Source organism: Mixophyes fleayi, chromosome 2, assembly GCF_038048845.1.
Source record: "Mixophyes fleayi isolate aMixFle1 chromosome 2, aMixFle1.hap1, whole genome shotgun sequence".
Lineage (NCBI taxonomy): Eukaryota > Metazoa > Chordata > Amphibia > Anura > Limnodynastidae > Mixophyes > Mixophyes fleayi.
The window spans coordinates 333,010,062-333,031,624 of record NC_134403.1 but is presented as its reverse complement, the minus strand read 5'-3'; the positions used below and the strand labels follow the sequence as shown (position 1 = coordinate 333,031,624).

At 40.0% G+C, this 21,563-nt stretch overlaps 1 protein-coding gene across 8 annotated transcripts in view; it reads left to right on the top strand.

Annotated features, from left to right (window-relative positions):
• The window catches only part of NCOR1 (nuclear receptor corepressor 1), a 104,043-nt gene that overhangs the window by 59,890 nt on the left and 22,590 nt on the right, over positions 1-21,563 (top strand). For 6 of the 8 annotated variants that reach the window (XM_075196931.1, XM_075196929.1, XM_075196926.1 and 3 more), the window contains exons 17-26: positions 1,084-1,146; positions 6,072-6,211; positions 8,241-8,367; positions 9,415-9,961; positions 10,074-10,203; positions 10,557-10,752; positions 12,706-12,876; positions 18,362-18,525; positions 19,810-19,930; positions 20,684-20,785. In XM_075196931.1, the coding sequence (XP_075053032.1) occupies positions 1,084-1,146; positions 6,072-6,211; positions 8,241-8,367; positions 9,415-9,961; positions 10,074-10,203; positions 10,557-10,752; positions 12,706-12,876; positions 18,362-18,525; positions 19,810-19,930; positions 20,684-20,785 (1,761 nt within the window). The remainder of the gene's footprint in view (positions 1-1,083; positions 1,147-6,071; positions 6,212-8,240; positions 8,368-9,414; positions 9,962-10,073; positions 10,204-10,556; positions 10,753-12,705; positions 12,877-18,361; positions 18,526-19,809; positions 19,931-20,683; positions 20,786-21,563) is intronic. The other 2 variants (XM_075196932.1, XM_075196930.1) reach the window with 1 other exon arrangement.

Here is a 21,563-nt window from a genome sequence, read left to right as displayed (position 1 = left end):
AATATTGTGGACTACATTACTATTAATTATGGCAGCATTCTCACCATTAGACTTTGTTACATGTTGTTTTTTTGGGCACTTTGGCTTGTTTGGCACCTTTTCTTTAGTTACTGTGCCTATCTGTGTGCTGTTGTGTTACCATTCATCTTGTTTTGCATACCAAGACGTTCATAATTAGCAATGTTCAACCTTTAAGGCATTCTCTATAGTACTATTATTTTCTCTGGATGGGACACCTTTTGTCGTCTTGTGGTGTTCCCTTACCTTTCACTGTCTCCCAGGTCTTGCACAGTATTGTTTCCAGCACTATATTGTATTACTAGCCCCTTTATGTCAGTGGAGGTTTATGCCGATCAAAACGGCTTCACTATTGTTTGTGCGGATTGTTTCTTTTATAGAGCTACAGCAAATGCGCTTTTTTATTTATTTCTGTTCATGCTTCAATTATTGTTTTTCTGTTTGGTTTTAGTGTGACTGTATTTGCATATTCAAACATATCATTTATATTTTTTGTAGTAATAGTACTTGAAAGGATTACATTGAACGTCATCAGTCTAATAGTATTCAAGTTTGTAGTGTGACCTTTGTTGTGTTGAAGTAACAAGTAAGTAAATGTATTGATTATATGAACATGACGGTTAGAATGAGTCTTGCAGTGAGAGTTGTTGTTGGAATGTAGCTAATATACACTGGAGTACTATGTGGTTGAATGTTTGTTTATTTTAGGCTCCTGGTCACATTAGCATTCATCCTCATGGCTTGTAGTTTTAGTCCTTTTACATTCATTCTGCAGTATTTTTATTCTGCATGGAATTGTTTTTGTTAATCCTTTCGGCCCATTTTTCATTGTGCTCCTGAAACTGTTCTTTAATCTCCCCTTCGTCCGCTAACTTGTCACAAGCCCTCTTGTCACAGTCAGTAGTGACTGCCTCCTACCATCAGAGTCTGCCTTCTCCTCAAATGCCTTTTACGGAGGAAGCCTGCACGTAACCGGATCACTGAGAGTGAGCTTTGTAGGATTGGTGCTCGTAATGCAAATCCAGGTCTTTCTTTTTGATGGGATTTGCTGTGTTGTGCTTTCAGCTTCGGCAGAGACCGTGGAGACCTCCCGCTGGACTGAAGAAGAAATGGAAGTTGCTAAAAAAGGTAAAGCTTTTAAGTTTGGTTTCTGTGGATTTCTCCAGTGAGACGTAGATGCCGCTGATCTAGTAGAGTTTGTTTGTGGATATCGAAGTAGTTGTTGCTCTTAGAAATGATTGCAAGCTGTCTTAATGCTATATGTGGCTATGTGGCTGTTCAGTATTTCCCGACCTTATTACTCTACAGTAAACCAGTCTAATGTGGGTAGGAGGCAATCCAAAAGGGCTGAGTGCCCTTTATGTATTACACCATGATTGGCAGACTGCAGGTCACATGGTCACACGTAGTGCTGGCAACTGTACTTTGTATCTGATTTGGGGCTCTGTACTCTTGATATGATCTTTGAATGTAAATTAAGTAGAAAGAGCTCCTTGTTTATAGGGACGAGATTGGTGGGAGGAGGTTCTTAAACCTATCTAAAAGTGCAGCACCCCAAGACATGCAAGACAGTATAAATGCTTCTTTTTTTTTTTTATTATTATTATTATTTTGTTTGTGTTGGTTGTAAATCATTTATAGCAATAACTTGAGGCTGCTAAAAGGTCTTCTTAGAGCAGTGTTTGCTAACCTGTGGCACTCCAGGTGTTGTGACACTACAAGTCCCAGCATACCCTTCCAGCAATAAGCTGCTATAGGCATGCTGGGACTTGTAGTTTCACAACACCTGGAGCGTCACAGGTTAGCCAACACTATCATATTGGATATTTTCTGAAGTAATTCTGAACAATACTGAATACCTTTTTTTTTTTTTTTTCTTCTAATATCGCTCTCTAAAGGAACAAGAGTTTTTCGTGAACTCTTTGGAAACTTTCACCTATCAGTGTAATCTAAACCCCTGACTTCCTTTCTCTTCATGAAAACAGGTTGTTTTTCTTCTTCATCGTGATTACCCTTGTAATCAGACTTCATTAAAACCTTCACACTCCAGGGAGTTTTCTAGCTGTAAATTGAAACATTGTGGGCGGACAATCTGCTCCGAGTTCTTGCAGCTTCAGAAAGACTTGCTATTACTGATTTACAGTTATTTGGTGCTGGACAGCTCTCGCGTACGAAAATTATGCTTATTCTGATCGAAAACGGTGTATGCTTGCGGAGAACACTGCTATTATGTCAGCATTTTTCTTCTCATTGTACATATTAGTGTTTACTTAGTGAAATTTGTACTACTGACGTCTTATTCTTGGTAATGTCGGCCTTTTCATTTGGCTTCCAGCACTTCTATTTTTTTTTGTATTTGGTCACTGTACATTATGACCGACCTGCATGTGTTTGTCTGTGTGTATGCATGCTTGTCTGCACTTGTGTTGTGTTGTTGTTGTTTTTTCATGTTTGTGTTGTTCTGGTTTGTTTTGTGATATTAATACGAGGGACACGCTGTTGGTGAAAAAGCTGCTGCTCGTATCTTTGATCTCCATGGGGGAGTAAAATAGTCTTTACCTGGCATGATCCTGTCCTAATCTCCTGCTAATACAGTCACACAGTAAGATTAGCAGGGCGAGGGAGGCTTTTTACAGGGCTTAAGTTCATTTCAGGTGAACAGGACAGGAAGGAAAGAATCTGACAGCCTCTGGGACTTGGGGAGACATTTAACATTCGTCGTTCCTCAACCAGAACTTGGCTCAGAGGAAATATTTTTTGCAACAACCCCTGGTTACATGGACAAAGATGCAGAGATTTGTTTCTATATTTCAACAAAACAACATCAAATTTATAAGAGGGTGGTGGAGAGCAAGTGGGCTCTCTTCACTGCGTTTCCTTCTCACTGAATTTTAGTACATATGCCAACCACAACCTTACATCATGGTCATGAGGGGATATTTTTTCCCTTGTACCCTGCCCAATTTTTATCTAAAGGATATGGCCATATAAACATTTTTTTTTGTAGATAGTTACCCAATCCCAGTTACTAAAACCACGGAGGTCTTACTGAACCTCCTGGCCATAAAGTGAGACTTTGTGGGTGTAAATCATCTTCAATGCGGTCACGTGATCATTACCGCAGTGTTCTATTGCACAGCTGACTCCTGAATCTGATCCTGCAGCAATATAGGCAGCTACATCAGCAAATGGCATTTATCAGAGACATTTGATACAGAAGAAACCAAAATCAATATGGTCACCCCTATCGGTAATATAACAAATACTACATTTTGTATTCTACTAACTTTCAGCGCACTGTAATTTGTTCAATTTGGAGAAAGAGAATCCTTTAAATACGTACTTCAAGCATACCAGAAAATAGAGTGACTGATAAACTTATGCCCATTGCAACAAATTGTTTTATTTTGTTTTATTTTTTTTTTACTGTGGTTTCAACAATGTTACCTGTACATTTTAACTCCTGAGGATTATATACGGAATAATGCACTACCTACTGTAAATGATCGGGTTATTACAAGTCACTCAGATTCTGTGACTACATAACAGCATAGTCCCAAGTGCTGTTATACAGCTGACAGAAGTCTGAGGTGAGGCTTAATATCTATAATGGGTTCCAGTAGGAGGGTGCAGTATTCCTTATTCCCTATCATTGAAGTTATAACTAAAGATTGTACTCATGTTCAAATATCAGATCTCGCTAGTCTAGAGATTAGTTACTGTAGTTTATACATGTATTAACATTACCTATGTATTGTAGCCTTATACACAAAGCATGTGTTATAAAATTCCTCCTTTTGTAATGAATTGGGATATTGCATTTTACTGTTACATTCTATACCTGTGGCAGCTTGTATGGTCCATGAAATACTAATACTTCTTTATACAAGGATTTGCTTTTATTGAGAAACACTGAATGTTATCTATGTGATAAATTAGAGGAAAACACATGGCCCATACCCACATGATAAAGATTATTCACTTACAAGTGTGCTAACTTCTAGTTTGCAAGAGAGGTCTCCGTGTAGAAGACATACGGCTCTGTAAGCTGATCAAAAACATCATTAACTGAAGTCAATGTAGCTTTCACGTTGGACAAATTTCAAACTTAGGCTTGTAAAAATGATGCCCGTGTGCAGGTGCTTTATTAAACCACATTGTCACTTAACCGGTTTAGATTTAAATATGCAGTTCTGGATAAGTTTCTTATATATTAACCTTGTGATATGTCTGCATGAGGCTAGCCAACTTCTGGGCAGGTATGAAGTATAGACAAGTAGAAGCTGTGTTCCTGACAAACTTGTGATATTGGGTGACATTTGTGATGGTGCACAGGAGAAAAAGTGGTATTGTCCATAGCAGCAAATCAGATTTTTCGCTGTCCTTTCCTCAACTGCACTACAGAATGATTGGTTGCTGTGGGCAGCAACATCTTTATTTTATTTTTTATTCCAGTTTTTGCAAATGTCACATAATGGTTCCAACTGGTCACATGAAATGTATGTAGCTTGCTGAATTGGCCAAACTAAAAGCTGATTTAAGTGTATAGACTGCTTCTGAAAGGCACATTGGGTGCCTCTGAAAGGTACATTGGGTGGAAAGGCCTTATCCTCCCAGATATATTCACATCAGCTAATAGTTCTTGGGTATCCTTGACTGCCAATCAGATTAGGAGTCTAAGTGAGCTTTAGGTTCTGTGGTTTAGTTCAGAATTAATCATGTGTTTCCCTTTCATTATATTTTGTTTGCAAACAACAGAAACATTATTGTATTAAAATATAGCTGTTTGGAAATAAGCTACTTGTACAAAATAACGTATGTTTATTAGTTTGTACACAATAGATGTGCTAAAAGGGGATCGATCATCGCAAACCCAATCTAAAAGACCAGTGTTAAGACCCAGTGCTGCAGACATACCTATTCTGAATATAAATACCTTTCGTGCTGAAGTGTGGTTTATTGTACTTCATTTTATATAGGAAGACCTATACTGTTTTTCAGATCTTTTTTCTCATGTCCTGAAATATATACCAGTCATTTGCAATCATTGAGAGCTGCAATGATAGATACATTTGGTGACGTACATAAAATTGTTCCCCAGGTAACTTGCGTGTGGGTCTGTGCACACATGTGAGTTTTCATCTGCCCTGCATGTGTTCTATGTCTGTAGTGGAGGCCAGGGACTGCCTGCAGATACAGAGAATGGATAATTGAGTACCAGACTGTATGCGCCCTGGTTTCCTGCCTAATCGCATATGTCCTACCTATAGTGTGGTCAGGTTCGGTTGTGCAGTTTGACAAGAGGCCCAGTGCACGGTGCAGTCAGTTACTTAATAGGGATTGATTTGGCCACAGGTAGAGAACGGAAAGTCTCCTGATAACATTTCTAAATCTGTAAACTTGGCGAATAATGACAGTACCTTCTTCTCTATACAGTTACCTGTAGAACAGTCGCCCCGTATTGTCTGCCATGCAGCTCTTGCTGGATTTGTGATAAAAAAATGCTCTCTGTCATTAATTATAGTCTCTAATAGTTACATTTTTTTCACAGACACACATCTGATTTTTGTTGCTGGTTTTCAAGGTTTTTCAGCTTGTGCTGTTTAAATCCTTTGAGGTGGAGATGTTTCCCCTTAATATTTCTTGCTTGCTGATGCAGGACCAACATAGTTCTTTTAATACTGTTCCATTGTAACTTCTGGGCATTGTACAAGCTTGCTCCCAGCCAATCAGAAGCAAGTCTTGAAACATTAAAATAATTTAAATTCTTTTCCATTCTACAAAACACATTGAAACACATTTATTGTTTTATTCGTTATTGTTTTGCAACTTATAACCACATTACTTGTCATCTGACTAAGAGGGCTTTCTTCACCGATTCTTGGAATGACAAAACTTTGTAGAATACAGTGACGTCTGGTTTGGCAGTAAATGGGTTAATAGTGTATTTTATGGTTACTGGATGTGATCTTGTGCCTTACTCTGTTACAAAGAATGTGTTCGCTTCCTTTAACTCAGAGGGATCCCGTTGGTCTGTGTTTGTGTTTTGGCAGGCTTGGTGGAGCACGGTCGTAACTGGGGGGCTATCGCCAAGATGGTAGGAACGAAGAGCGAAGCCCAGTGTAAAAACTTCTACTTCAATTATAAAAGGAGGCACAATCTGGACAACTTACTGCAGCAGCACAAGCAGAAAGTGAGTATTGGAGCAAGAATATTGTTTTACACACGGCTGATATATGTCTGCTGTAAGGAATACTCTGAGACAATCGCATGTTAACTTTCTATGACTCTTATTCGCTATTGTGAACCCACTAAATGCTAGGTGTTAGTAATAGCATCGGCACAACATTTAAACAGTAACTCAAATATAAGTTGATCCAATATGAGACATCTTGTATTTACTCTTACCAGTTAACAGAATGCTTTTGTAACCCTCCCTAGGACCCCCAGAGAGAGTCACTGACTTACATGACAAAACACAATCTAATTAAAATCGCTACACAAATAAAAAATTGGGAAGAAAAATTCCTCCAATGGATACAATTTGTAAACTATAGATATTATGTTGTCTGTTGGAAAATAAAAAGTTGTTGTGTCTAACCTAATTTATGGGCTGGTGATTTCACCTAATAAGTATCGATTCATAAATCATATAGTATGGTAGTCTCTTAACCCCTGTCCTCCTTATCCCATACAGTACAATTTTTGGCAGATAGCCATAGCAACTGTATTTTTGTTTGTTTTTTTACTTTGTTGTAACAATGTTGCTGAACACTGCAAAACAGTTAACCCCTTACTGCTCCAGAGATCCTGGTACGTTTATTTGGGAACCATAAGAAGAAATATGAATAAAAACATTTGCAGAGCCTCTTATAATCAGTTTGGGAATTTAATTGTCTTGTGTGTGTGTGTGCATATTTATTTATTAAGTGTTTATCATCTAGAAAATAGGTTGTAGAGCAATAATTTTTTTTTTATTTGCATTGCTTTACCTTTAAGATAACGTATAATGTATTTTAGGACATCTAAATATAAACGTAAACAAATCTTTTAATTTACTTGAGCTGGAAAATGTGAATCGCTTCCAGTTATCTATAGTCTTCATTATTGTAGTAACTCCAAATTGGGAAGTGCCATTTGCTATTGAGTTCGATCACAGGTTTTTAAAGATCGTTAGCAATTTATAAATGCTACAAGTAACGTGTTTGCACCTTTGTACATCCATTTATCAGGACGATACGTCTACTCTTTTCAGGATGTTGCTACACATTGCTAAACAAAACAATATTTAGTTTAGTTATGCTTAAAGATATGTTTGGTTATATGCCGTTGTCGCATTGTGTGGCTCATAGTTGACATTAAGATGGCCTAATAACGTTTATACACTACGCTACACTTGTGCTTTAACTGCAAAGCTTGCAAGCGCAAGTAGAAATAAAATCCATTATATTCTGTGTCCATACCAATTAGCATTTGTGTTTTGGGGAACGGGGGTCTTCTTTTTTGTGTTGTTTCATTTTGGTGTGGTTAAAGCAAGTTGCTGTACTTGAAAAAGTCCATTGATCTCTATGGGAACCCAGTAGGGGCTAACAATTGGGGTTGTGTGCTACATGGAGAAACCCCAAGTGAATGGGCCATTTACATGAATGGAGCTGCACAGCACTGGTAAGTGATTGTTTTGGGTTTTTTTTCACATATCAATGCAGACTCCTTTAATCTCTATTGATATGTGATCAAAGCAGAGAGTCCCCTCTCTGTCAGCCAATCACATCGTAGCTTGCAAGGGAAAGATTAGCATAATGGTAATCCAAAGGGAAATGTTCCATATTTGTAATCCACAAAAAAATTATTTGAATCATAAATATGGAACATTGCTTTTTCGTTTTGCAAGAAGTAGATCAGTTTATTAATTGATAACATGTAACATTTGGGACATTTGTAGGTTTTCAAAGCATTATCTCATGCCAGCAAATAAACATTTGTATGTAATATTTACTGGACCTCAGAGTTTAACTGCTGCCATATGATCAGTGCTCAATTCGTTACTCTCCAGTAAAGAGCAGTTTCCAAATGTGCAGGAATATTTTGACAACCAGGCTGAGCAATTTAAGACAATACTTCATACTCTAAATGTGGTTTAACAGTTAGTCTTTGCTGCTGTCCTTGTTATAAGTAAATCCAAGTGCACAATCTGAAATCTGTGCTGGTTTGTTTTTTTGCAGACTCCTCGTAGGCCACGAGAAGAGCGAGATGTTTCACAGTGTGAAAGTGTGGCTTCTACTGTGTCTGCTCAGGAGGATGAAGACAATGAAGGGTCTAATGATGAAGAAAATCCTGAAGACAGTGAAGGTAATTTTTGTGTTTCACAAGCATATGATATGAAATGTACATGTATATATTTTATAAAATTTAGTAAGACAAACATATTAAGGTCTTAATATTGGTTAATCCAAACTAAGAAACTATCCCACAAACTCCATGTAATATTAAAGGTTTTTAAAAAAATATTTAATAATGTGATCTAAAAGTCCAGAAATAGTAACATAATTCATGTTTGAAGCCATGATGATGATGAGAATGAAAATCCAAATTGCACATATAAGCAGCTCAAATTTGTGAGGTGCAGTTTGATGGGGCAGTCAAGGATGTTGAGTTTCCCAATAGTCATCTGAACTTTGTCAATGATACCTAACCATGACAATAGGAGGTCATTGTTAATGGCATTTATATAGCAAGAGTTTATCAGAAAGAGCAGGAAGCAAAATTTCATTCTCCTGTGTTACATATAAAGGTTGTTGAAATAGGAGACTGTTTGAACCCATGGTGGTACCAGATGTTTCAGGGTAACCAGCAAAATATCATTAAGAAACTCAACTGGTGGCTAAAACTGGTCAATGGACAGTAAGGCCGATGTCACACATGTCAGATCTTCCCAATGTAGGACCACACAATCTTCTTACGTCAAGGGAAACCAGTACTAAATGGTTGGGGTCAAAATTATAAAGGTTGTGGTGCACTGATATGTGGAGTCTTTGAGGAAAAATTGCATATTCTGCACAAGAGGCTGGAGAAAGGAGTCCATGTATATGGACAGTGGTTGCAGTAGTGAGTTCCTTGCGAAAATAATGGGACAGCTTGAGTAATGGGTTTGAGGGGCATTGTTTCTTGGGAGTTATGTATATGATGTGCCAATTCGTAGGTATTTGAATGTGTCTGATGAAATAAAGTAATGTTTGAGGCCCTTCTGTAGAAGGTTGTCAATAATTTTCTTGTACCTAAGTAGTGAAATACCAGGAAGCTTACTGTAGACATTTTGAATAATAATAATTATCAGTATTTCATGTGTGCTCGATATAGAATCTAAAGTGTCTTCTACATGTTTTCATTTTGCGACAGGTGCAGATAACAGTTCAGACACTGAAAGTGCTCCATCTCCTTCACCTGTGGAAGGGGCCAAACAAGCTGATGAAACACCAGACAGAACCACTTCTGCTTCAATAACTACAGCTCCTTCCCCCGAGCAAGACCCTGCATGCAGACCTGTATCCACTGCATCCCCTTCCTCTGCTGTGCAGAATGTAAAGACACCCGACAACCAGTACCCAGAACTACAGGTAAAGGAGGAAATGAACACTGAACCTGAGGAAGCCATGCAACTTGAGGAAAGGAGTGAAAGTGCAGAACCGAAACCAGCTCCCAGCCTCCAAGTTAATACCAAAGCGGAGCCTGTTGAGGCGGAGGTCAAACTACCAGATGGCGCTCAAGTAAAAATCGAGGAAGATACCAAAGACAGAGATCTGGAAAGAAGTAAGGAGAAGTCAGAACCTGTAGACATGCAGTATGTTCCTAGCCAGATCCCAAGGCCGGATTCTCACTCGGACAATGACTCCAGTGCCACTTGCAGTGCTGATGAGGAAGTGGATGGAGAGCCTGACAGGTCAAGGTGAGTGTGTACCCCCGAAGTATTAAGTCTCATAAGATTCTAGACATTAGCTGTGATAAACATTGTACTTAATTTCATAGAAGTATAGATGTATATATTTTTTTTCTTTTAGAGTGTATACTATGGATTCCAAACCTTCGCTGTTGAACCCAATTGGAACAGTTTTGATATCCCCATCCATGAAGCAAGGAGCAATGGATCTGCAACAGTTACACCACCGTGCTGCGGTCATACCACCCATGGTAGGTGTTAGTTTACTGGAGGTACAACTCTGCAGTAAGTTCTCCTGCGGTGGTGGTCACCCCTGTCCTCGGCTCGGTGGCATCTTCTAAAGAGTTACATGCTGGTTTATCATGAGGACAAGCCTGCTAACCGCTGCTTTTAGCAAATATTTCTTCACCATTAACAAACCTAAGGCTTTTAACACGTATTTAAGGATTAGTTCTATTTAAATTTTGTATATGAATGCCATGGAGGTTTGTGTTTTTTGTTTTGCCGTTTGCACCCCCCATTAAATTGACTTTCATTTGAAACAGGCTTGTAGCTGTTTATTCTTTTCCTATTTGTAACTTCTATTTACATTTGTTTTATAAAGGTATCTTGTAGTCCATGCAATATACCAACAGGAACTCCGGTCTCTGCAAACAGTCACTTCACTTTGTATCAGCAACATCTGCGGTCGTTGCATGAGAACAGCCTACTAGAAGAGCAAAGGCAGAGGCAGGAACAGCTCAGCATGGAGAGCAGGAGATCAGCCAGTCCAGCCAAGAGTCCAAGTATTGAATGGGAAGGTAATTGTATTGTCCTATGTAAAGAGAGGATACCAAAAAAACAGATTGCGCATGAGATGACCTAGTATCGAAATACAACTGTATATAATAAACAAACAGAAAAAATGATTGTATGTAAAAACTAATATTTACTCCATATACACAAACAGTTAAAAAATAATGCCAATATTACACATAGAACTAGTGCACAGGCTCACGACGGCCTATATATGTAAAAATTCCAGCAGATATCTCTCTATGTTCAAAGGAGATCTCAATGCTTCCAAAAGTATCAACAGCCAAGAAGGTAGATGTTCTTGGTAGAAATATACACAATACACAACTATGTAAAGAGAGCACCGCTAAACCAGGAAAACACTCACCCTTTAATTATATGGGGGTTCCCCAACTGATTGCGACAGGGATTAGCCTTGTCAAATATCAACCTTCATCATGTTTAGCAAATAAAATACCCCGTAGTAAAGTTGCATTACTGCTTAGATGGTCGGGTAACACAGCAATGCCATGCACCTTTAGATAGGGAGGTGAGGATTACGTCTAGAGCAGTAGATACGAGTGGACTTCTAGATGCTGGGCATGTAATGTGTTTCTCATTAATACATATCCATCAGATTATCTAGTAAGGAGCTTTCCCTGCAGCTGGATCAGTTCCAGGATCTTGGAAGTATTGGCAGCAGCTCAGCTGTTCTGTTTCACATATTACTGTACAGACCCTCAAGTCGTTCTGTTGACTGCTAAAGCCTACCTGCCAAATATAGGATGTCCTCACAAAAGACAGCAGAAGTGGTGACAACCACCTCTTTATTGTGGACCCTGATTGTTTACATGACTGCATACAGAAGTATATCAAGCATGATGTGTCTTCATGTGGAGGTGTATGTTATCATAGAGCAGCTTAATGTTGTTTTACCCATGAGCTTTTCAAACCTTCAGGCATCCCATGTAATGTTCATAGGAAGTTTCATAATCTGCTTAATATAAGTAGTGGCCAATAAATGGAAACCCCGATATAAAGGACTTTGTGCTACCATGTATGACACCATGGCATAGTGGGTACTAATGTCTGCACACTGAAGCCAAATGCTCTGCAGCTTTTATCTCTCTTTAGTAGTCATCCAGGTCTCCTTTTGCAGCCATGCTAGCCATAATTATAGGCAACCAGGGCAGTTCAGCATTTTTACACGATGCTGACCATGCTGAGTTATTTGTTTAATGCTTGAGCTACCAATGTGTGTGAAAAACCTTTCTTTCGATATACTTGGTGTCCATCATTTAGCCAGGTGTTTCCATTTCTGCCCACTACCTGTATTTCCCTCACTATTATGTAAAATTACATTTATGTTATTTTAGTGCGTGTGTGAGTGTTTCTTAGAGAGCATTATTTTTATATTTAACAAGTCATGATCGTAAAGCTGTGTGGTACATCTTGGTTCACCGATGTAAATGACTGCTGAAGTATGATGTGAGCAGCAGCACCAATCAGAAGCTGCAATCATCATTATTATCATTTAAAACAAGGTGCCAAAAAAATTCAGTCTGTACAACAGCTCCTACCAAAAAAACCATTGTACATAGAAACAGAGCAAAGATTTGAGAGGTTAATGGAGAAGGTGCAAACGTGACCAATTGGAGGAGCCAAGTTGTCCCAATAAACCTCTCCCCCCTTTCCCTTCCCCAGTTTTATTTATTTATATAAGGTTTATTGTTATATAATAGATGTTTAGCATTCCCAATATGTAAAGCATTTTTAGAGTAAGCTTTATCATAAATTAAAGTGAATCTCTCACCGGAAATTTAAGACTGTTATCCAAAAGCTCCCAAGAATGCCCTATCATATCGTAAGACTTGTTTATGGTGTTTTAATTCTCGTTAGATCTTTTCTAATACTTTTTTCCTATGTAATAGTGGTATTTCTCAATGTTTCACACACATTACCGTGACTTACTTTGGTAGGAAAATCTGTGTATATGCCTTATGCTGCTGAAGTCAAGCGCACACTGGAGCATGAAGCCCAAATGCAAAATGCTGCACGGTCTGTTTCACCATACAGGATGTCGCCACGAGAAGTCGGCAAAGCTTCCCCACAAGCAGACCTGAATCCTGTCCGCTATTGTGTCCCTCCAGGTACATTCTGTCTCTATGTACTCTATGTAATGTATGGAAAGCTGATTAAATGTCCCTCCTCTCTTCAATGATTATTGAAAAAGTTTCCTCTCCCAGTTGCTTTTCCTTGCTTAAAGGAGAACTAGAGGCATTTAATTGCTGACTATTATTTTTGGGCATTTTTTTGTTTGTTTTTGTTTTAAACAAATTGAGCCCGTTAGTTGAACACTGCAGCAGTTGTGTGTTTAGAGTTTTGGAGGGCGTTGGCAGAGTTTGTCCATACAGATGTATGGTATACCCTGAAGGGAAAGAGAAACATTTGGTGATGGGATAGAGCACCACAAGGTTCTTGAATGTAGTCAGAAAACCAAGAAGGGTTGATGTAAAAATAAAAGCCAAAACAGGGAACATTTGGAAGAGATTAAGACAGGGGACCATTGTGTGTTATTTCTCTTCCATCCTACCTGGGGGACATCTGCTATCATGAGGTTGTGTGAGGGGAGTGGAGTTTGGCACTTAACTAATTAACTTGTTAATGTATCATGCTGACAATATAGTATAGTATATGAGTATATATATATATACAGCAAAACAGATACCACGTGGGGCGCTTCAACAAATTATCAGTAAAAAGCTGAAATGTCGCAAGTCCATATGAGGATCTATTGTTCAAAAAAGTCTCTTAGATAGAGTATACACTTCCCATTTGCAGGTGGCTGCCAGTCCTCCAAAAACCAAGTGGTGTAATATGGAAAAATATGGAAATGGAGCGTAAAAGGACAAGGGTGCACAATAGTGTAGTATTATAGTATATTGGGACCAAGAAAGGTCCAAAGTGAAAAATAACCTTATCACCAGAGATGGACCAAAGGTCTATAGTGCAGAAAGGATGTAGTGAATCCGGGTTCATTGCATGTCATCTACCGGATTTGTGATTGCTGTACAGATATTCCTGTTATCTGCTACTCTGTGGAAGTAGCTGCTGTGCACTTAATAAATTGTCTATTTAAGATTTTACATCTGTGGCTTCCATCTCTGTTTATTCCTGAGACATCCATATGCGGGACTATGAAAAATGTGTAACCATCTCCTTTTGGGATATCTGATTTGATAAGCCTTAAAGATCTTCGTTCTGGTACGCATATTCATATACAAGATTGTTCACTACATCCTTTCTGCACTATAGACCTTTGGTCCATCTCTAGTGATAAGGTTATTTTTCACTTTGGACCTTTCTTGGTCCCAATATACTATAATACTACACTATTGTGCGCCCTTGTCATTTTACTCTCCATTTCTATATATATATATAGGTCCGTCTGCAGTCCGAAAATTCCACGACAGTGTCTTATGTCAGCAGAGGGGGCACCAGGAGTGCAGGCGCAGTGGAGGTGGCGGCTCAGATCTTGACCTGGGCCGAAAACCACGTTCCCTCCATCTCCGCAGTCTTTATTCCAGGCATCCAGAACTGGGAAGCAGACTATCTAAGCCAGTATGCAATTCTGCCAGGGGAATTGTCTCTTCATCCGGATGTCTTCCAGTCCCTGGTCTCACAATGGGGGACCTCGGACAGAGACCTAATGGCATCTTGTCAAAACCGAAAGGTTCAACAAGGGACCCCTTGGCGGTGGCCATCAATGTAATGACAATGCCCTGGGACTTCAGATTAAGGTACCTGTTCCCTCCCATTTCCATGATTTCCCGCGTCCTTCGAAGAGCCGAGCAGGGGGGACTCCCAGTGATACTGGTTGCTCCAGCTTGGCCGTGGCGACTCTGGTATGCAGAAATTCTGTTGATGGCAGTGGGTCCGGGTCTTCGAGAAGACCTTATACAAGGACCATTCCAACATCGACTTACTTCGGCTGAATTTAATGGCATGGCTCTTGAAACCAACCTTTGGAGGTCTAAAGGGTTCTCTTAATGAGTAGTGTACACCCTCCTTCGTGCTAGGAAGCCAGTCTCTGCTCGCATTTACCACCACATCTGGCGTACCTACATTAGATGGTGTAAGAGCCGACCTTGCCACACGGTTCCTCCCGCCTCCCAATGGTTCTTTCTTTTCTCCAGGATGGCCTGGATGGGGGCCTTCGCCTGGGTTCCTTTAAAAGTGCAGATCTCTGACTATTTAGCAGGCTTATATCAATGGTAACCGACCTGTGCCAGATCGTATTGTTGCCCATTCTACCCGTTCGGTGGAGGCGTCTTGGGTTGCGCAAAATGGGGCCTCAGCGGACCAGCTATGCAGACAAGCACCTGGTCCTCGATCCATACCTTTACAAAATGTTATCAATTCAATGTAATTGCATCTGCAGATGCCAGTTTTGGCCATAGTGCTCTAAGTGCTGGGCTGTCAGAGTGGTCCCTCCCTTAAGGGGGCTTCTTTAGAATGTCCCCATGGCAGCAGTGTCCCCCAGATAGGATGAAAGAGAAAAGAGTATTTCCATCTGGGGGACACTGCGTTCCCTCCCTTCTGCTCCTCTGCTGTTTAGTCTCTGGTTGGTTGACTCCCCTTCCTTCTGGCTTTATACTTAAACTGAAGAGACTACAGGGGGGTTGCAGAGGGGGGGGGGGGCGGAGTTTGTCAGCATGATGCATTAACAGGTTAACTAGTTAAGTGCCAAACTCCAGTCCCCTCACACAACCCCATGGTAGCAGTGTCCCCCAGATGGAATCAAAGAAACGGATTTATCGAGAGTATAAAAATCCTTTTTTTTTTTTTGCACATTATAAAGATATTGATTTTTTCCAAGAATGTAAAATTTGATTTGACCTCTCTTTATGGTTTTTGTTACTACCTCCCTAGGCTCAGAGTTTGAAATACATTGCACCACCTAAAAGGCAAATCGTGACATCATATTGTTTGTTGTTGCGCCCACTATAATCTTATCTGTAAATCATGTTTTGCAATTGTGATTCACTTTAATGTTGCTAGGTATTGCACTTGAATTACAGCTAAAAAGCAACATATTTTTGCTTGGCTTTTGCCACATTTTTACCTGACTAGCTGAGTCCTTCCACGAGTGGCCATAACCACATATGACTGGTAATACTTAAAGGAGGTAACAAAGGTGGGTGACTTCCAAACTCAGATTATAGCAGGAAGCCATGCATGCACAGTCTCGCTAGGAAAGGATAAGATGTAAGAGACATAGACGTTTGTTTGGAGGAGAGTGGTTAGTATATGTGATCGTGGGGCTACAGGATGTTTGACTTTTCCAGTTCTTGTGTGTGTACAGTTAAATATTATGAAGTATTTTGCATTTCTTAAAGAAAATACAACAGGATGTCAGCATTTCCCTCACCAGCACTCGGATAATTTCTAAAAACCCAGAGGTAAATTATGTGGCAGTTTGTCACACAGTAATGATGGAGAAAGTGCAACAACCAGGACTGCATAACGTGGACTATTAGAGAGGTTGTACGGTGATTTCAGCCTCAGATTGTCCATTGTGAGAGTGATAAGCACATCCTAAAGAGAACTTGTCAGATTGAGTATTCATACTTATCCAGTGTCTTAAACACTCCCATCATTTGAGAGAGTGCATAGTAAACCAGTGCGTGTTGTCTATAAATCTGGTGACGCTGCTTGAGTCAGGTCGCATATTGCGCTATAATTCGCTCTCATCCATTGCCTTCATACAGTTCTTTTGCCTTGGAAGAGCTTGTGAAGCCAGGAGAGCAGTGATATAAGAAGGCAGCCACCAGAGATTTTGAATTGACCAATATGAGACAACTCTCAAGCCGAGTGAGTCATCCGACTAGAACAGAGTGCTTTTTTTTCTGTGCTCTCTCCCTAGCTGAGGGCGTTTGGTTTGTTTAACGTTGTGCACCAGGCACCTATGGGAGCACATCGTCTCGTAGAATAGACCTGAGGGAGAGCTCTTATTCCTACACATCCTCAAATCCCATCACACAGCACCCATTGTTGTGTCAGACACGTGCTATTACATTTATTAGTGTTGAAAGTCTAGTTACATTGAAAGAATTAATGTGTTGTGTATCCAATTACTATTTCTCAAGTATTGAGAACAATCCTTCTGAGAGCCTCAGCAATTGTTGGGATTCTTCTTATTGTTTAGATGTTCTCTATCTGTCCATGTGTTCCATAGATCTGAAGCGCATTCAGCATGTTGCAGCTACAACACACCACAAAATAAGACCTTGTTATCTATAAAAGTAAGTTGGTCTGTGCACACAAGCATTCAGTGCGAAAACAAAGGGGCTGATCAACAGCTGAAATAAGAGCATGCACAGTAGGTCTGTCACGTGGCTTTGGCATTAAAGGCTGTTGGTGCAGACCATCTTATCTACACAGGAAATAGTGTTTCCTGTATTGCTGCTGAGTACACCTCAGATCAATGGAACATGGGGGGGGGGGCGATGGTTCTCCAATGTGTAAATATCCTATCTAGGGCCATGTGGAAAACACAAAATACCCTTAAAATATAAAATAAGTTAAGTAATACATTATTATAATTAGTGATCAATAGGCTTTGAAGTAAATTGATTTTTGTAAAACAGGAGGTTGTTACAGAAACTGCTAGTACACAGTATGATGATCACAATGTAATCTAGTTATCTTGGTTCTATCCCAGATTGTGGCAGGAAGCGATGTCTCCAGGTTTATACTAAACGCACGCACACACACACACACACACACACACGAATATAAAACACACGTGACGACTTAAATTATACAATCTCAGAAGATAGGATTTCACTGTTATTCCCCTGATGCAAATACAATATAATAAATCAGAGTATTTTTGAGATTTGTGTCCCTTTTAATACTGTCTAGCCCTGGCAGTAAATTATATATTGAATACATGAAAAATTTACAACTAATTGTTTGAGATATTGAGCTTCTCTTCCTATGTCTAATCAAACACCTTCTAAATGTGTTTCTTATTATAAATGTTGTCCTCTTTTATAATACACAGCAATAAGCTCACCCACTAAATGGCCATTTCTCTTTCTTCCCATGGGAGACACTGGGGTACAGAGTGCAGTGACAGGAGCTTGAGCATTTTACATTTGGCTTCAAAAACTCAAGTTACCCCTCGCATATATCCTGGAAGCCTCTGATATATTGTGTTTATGACTTTTTACCCTGAAAGCCAGCCTAAGCCCCTCAAATATTCAATATTGAACTAACATGGTAAATGCTGCTGAACACATGGAATATAATGGGCCGCATACATGTATGTTCATGATAAAGTTTGTCTGGATGATTTGGGAAAAATTCAGCAGTTTGAGCAACTATAACCGTTGATGTTGAATAGGAGCTGTACAGTGTTTCTAGAAGACCACCACCCTTATAACCATGTTAGAGAAGCTAATTGTCTCTGTATTATAGTTGGTTTGCTAGTGGTCAATTTTTCGTCGGACTGCAAAAGGTCAAAGTAATGGAAATGGGGGAGGGGTGGTTAATCCACGGTGCCTGTTAAACTGTAATGACACTGACTGTACAGCTAATCTGACAGTAATGTTATTTTTGTGCTTTCAGTGCTGCAGCCTGCACCCCATCAGGTGATCACTTCCTTGGCAGAAGGATCACGCCTCCCGGTGACACGTCCAACCCGTCCACCTCCCCCGCTGATCCCATCATCCAAAACGTCAGTTACCTCCTCGGACAAGCCTTCTTTCATAATGGGGGGCTCTATATCCCAGGTATGTTGCAGTTCAGTATTGTCTAGCCATTGGTAGCACAGGCTGCCAACTACTCTGTAATATGGAGCTATCCAGCATTTTCCCTGCAAAGATCAGATAGATCCAATATATGTAGAACTTTATATGTGTTGTCTCCTCTGTGACAGATTGCATGTGTGGTGGTAGAGGGAAAGTCTATGCTCCTGTGATTTGTAGAAACGCCTTATTAAATAAGAAAAGACACACAAGGGGGGGGCAAAAGATAAAAAAATAAAAAGCATGAAAAAAAAATCAGTGGCAGAATAGACTAACTTTACAGGTTACAAGATGCAGGTCCTTGTTTCGCAGAGTTTCTCCACTTCACTTAAGTTGACTTTGTACTATCGTTATAAGAGTGAGAATTGTTCTTACCTGTTTTGAAGTCCTACCACATTCTAGTGCTGTGCAATCCCTCCAATGCTTCTGCCGCCTTCATTCATTATAGCCATTGGGTAGTTATTCAATAACTTGCAATGTTCGCTGTTTGACGGTACCCGTTTCTTAGCATAATGCGGTTTATACACAAGTTATCTTTGAGCACCGTGTGCTGAGATCCTTTGCTAGGTCATAGTACAAAGCATTGTGAATTGCCCACAGAATTAAACTGGCAGTAAAGTCCTTTGTTATATTAATGGTTAAAGGACATGATGTTTAGCTTGGCTACTTTTGTTTTTTCTTGTCATCCGCTTTCTTATGAGTGTCTGAGGTCAATGTTTTCTAGCTATGTATTTTGTTTTATAACAAACTGTAATTGATTTATATTTTGTCTTAAAATGGTGTTCCATGATAAATACTAGTGTGCCCCCAGCCGCCCCATTCCCTTAATGAGGTTTTCAGTGGGTTTCCTCCCTCGGGACCCACCATTAGTTGTGTTTAGTAGGATACCGCTGTGATGAAAGCTGATTGGAGGACTGATAGCTCTAAATATACTAAATGTGGATGGTTGTGTCATTGGTCCAATTAATAGCTGCCCCCAAGTACAATTAACTACTTGGAACAGTAGCAATATATAAACATCAGGATTTTAGGGGAGTAAGAACCATTGGGGTACAAGTTGCATTTGTGGAAAACTCCTTTCAGTGGCAGAAGAATTACACTCGGAAAACTGTTTGGGGGTATCTCTTTTTCCACTAACTAATGGGTTTCAGATGGATGTATTTATGTTAATAATTTGAAGAGTTTACACGGTGGAGGTCAGTGTGGATCTTTTGAAGATCTTATATGTCACTGACGTTCTTAATTTTTGGTTGTTTTTTTTTCTTTTAGGGAACACCTGGCACATATTTAACATCTCTCAGCCAGCAGCCCTATGGCCAGGAACAAGTTAAGCCTTCTGTGGGCTCCATCTCTCTTGGGCTACCAAGGCAACAGGAATCTGCTAAGGCTGGTAGGTCCATTACTTGAGGTTGTGTTTTCACAGTCATCACGCACACATACGACGTGACTGCATTCTTAGGGAATTCCAATGTAACGTGCTGCTTATTCCGTGGGTCTGCTGCAAAAGCCTTTTATATTGTATTGCATCTGGAGACTTTTATACTGTCTTGTGTTTTCTAGTCTGAATTCTCTATATGGAACAAAAATGTTGTTTTAAAAGACATGTATATGAATGCATTTCAATAAAACATTATACATTTATAATTTAACTTTGTAGCCACATCATATTACTTTAATAAAAGCAGTTACAACTTTTTGGGGCATAGGAGCATACTGTATCTGTGTCTAAACTTGCATGTATTTATCAACTTGGTGACAACATTTCAAAATCACAGCACTTCAGGTAGACAGGTAGCAAATGATTTTGATATATTTTTACATCTTAGCACTTGTGCAATGTCAATGCCCTGAAAATAGAACTAGTCTGAAGCTTAATGTCTGGTAGAACAATGTAGCCGTTGGCTGTTCAATTTTTATGCCTTCAATCTAAGTGCTACTTGCAACATGCATTTTTAAACAAGTTTATATTGTGTATTGTCCATCAGCCCTGGCCACCTATGTGGTTTGTTGTACCCAGGTCAGGAGCCTGGTGTGAAGTTTTTGCAAATTTCATGTTTAGTTTGTGTCATGTATAGTATTAGTCATGCAATCTTTGGTTAAAATACGAATGAACATTTAAATTTTGTTGTGTGTTAATATTTAGGTTCTTTGGCCTACATCAAGCAAGAAGAGTTCTCACCCCGTGGCCAGAGTTCTCAGCCTGAAGGGCTCCTCGTCCGGGCACAGCATGAAGGTGTTGTCAGAGGTATGAGTCTGTATGTGTAGATGGTGTTGTCAGAGGTACGAGTCTGTATGTGTAGATGGTGGTATCTGAGGTACGAGTCTGTATGTGTAGATGGTGGTATCTGAGGTACGAGCCTGTATGTGTAGATGGTGGTATCTGAGGTACGAGCCTGTATGTGTAGATGGTGGCGTCAGAGGTACGAGCCTGTATGTGTAGATGGTGGCGTCAGAGGTACGAGTCTGTATGTGAAGATGGTGTTGTCAGAGGTACGAGTCTATATGTGAAGATGGTGGTATCTGAGGTACGAGCCTGTATATGTAGATGGTGTTGTCTTGGGTACGAGTCTGTAGGCGTAGATGGTGCCGTCTGCGGTTTGAGTCTGTAGGCGTAGATGGTGGCGTCAGAGGTACGAGCCTGTAGGCGTAGATGGTAGCGTCAGAGGTACGAGCCTGTAGGCGTAGATGGTGGCGTCTGAGGTACGAGCCTGTAGGCGTAGATGGTGGCGTCTGAGGTACGAGCCTGTAGGAGTAGATGGTGGCGGGGGAGGTACGAGCCTGTAGGTGTAGACGGTGGCGGCGGAGGTACGAGCCTGCAGGTGTAGACGGTGGCGGCGGAGGTATGAGCCTGTAGGCGTAGAAGGTGGTGGCAGAGGTACAAGCCTGTAGGCGTAGAAGTGTGTGGACTTTGGAGTCTTGTTTAAATTTAGATGCATCCAGCAAGGACTATACGTAGGAAGGGGAACTACCATTGTTGCATGTTATTAGAACAGTGGAACTCAAAGTTTGCTTTATTTACATTA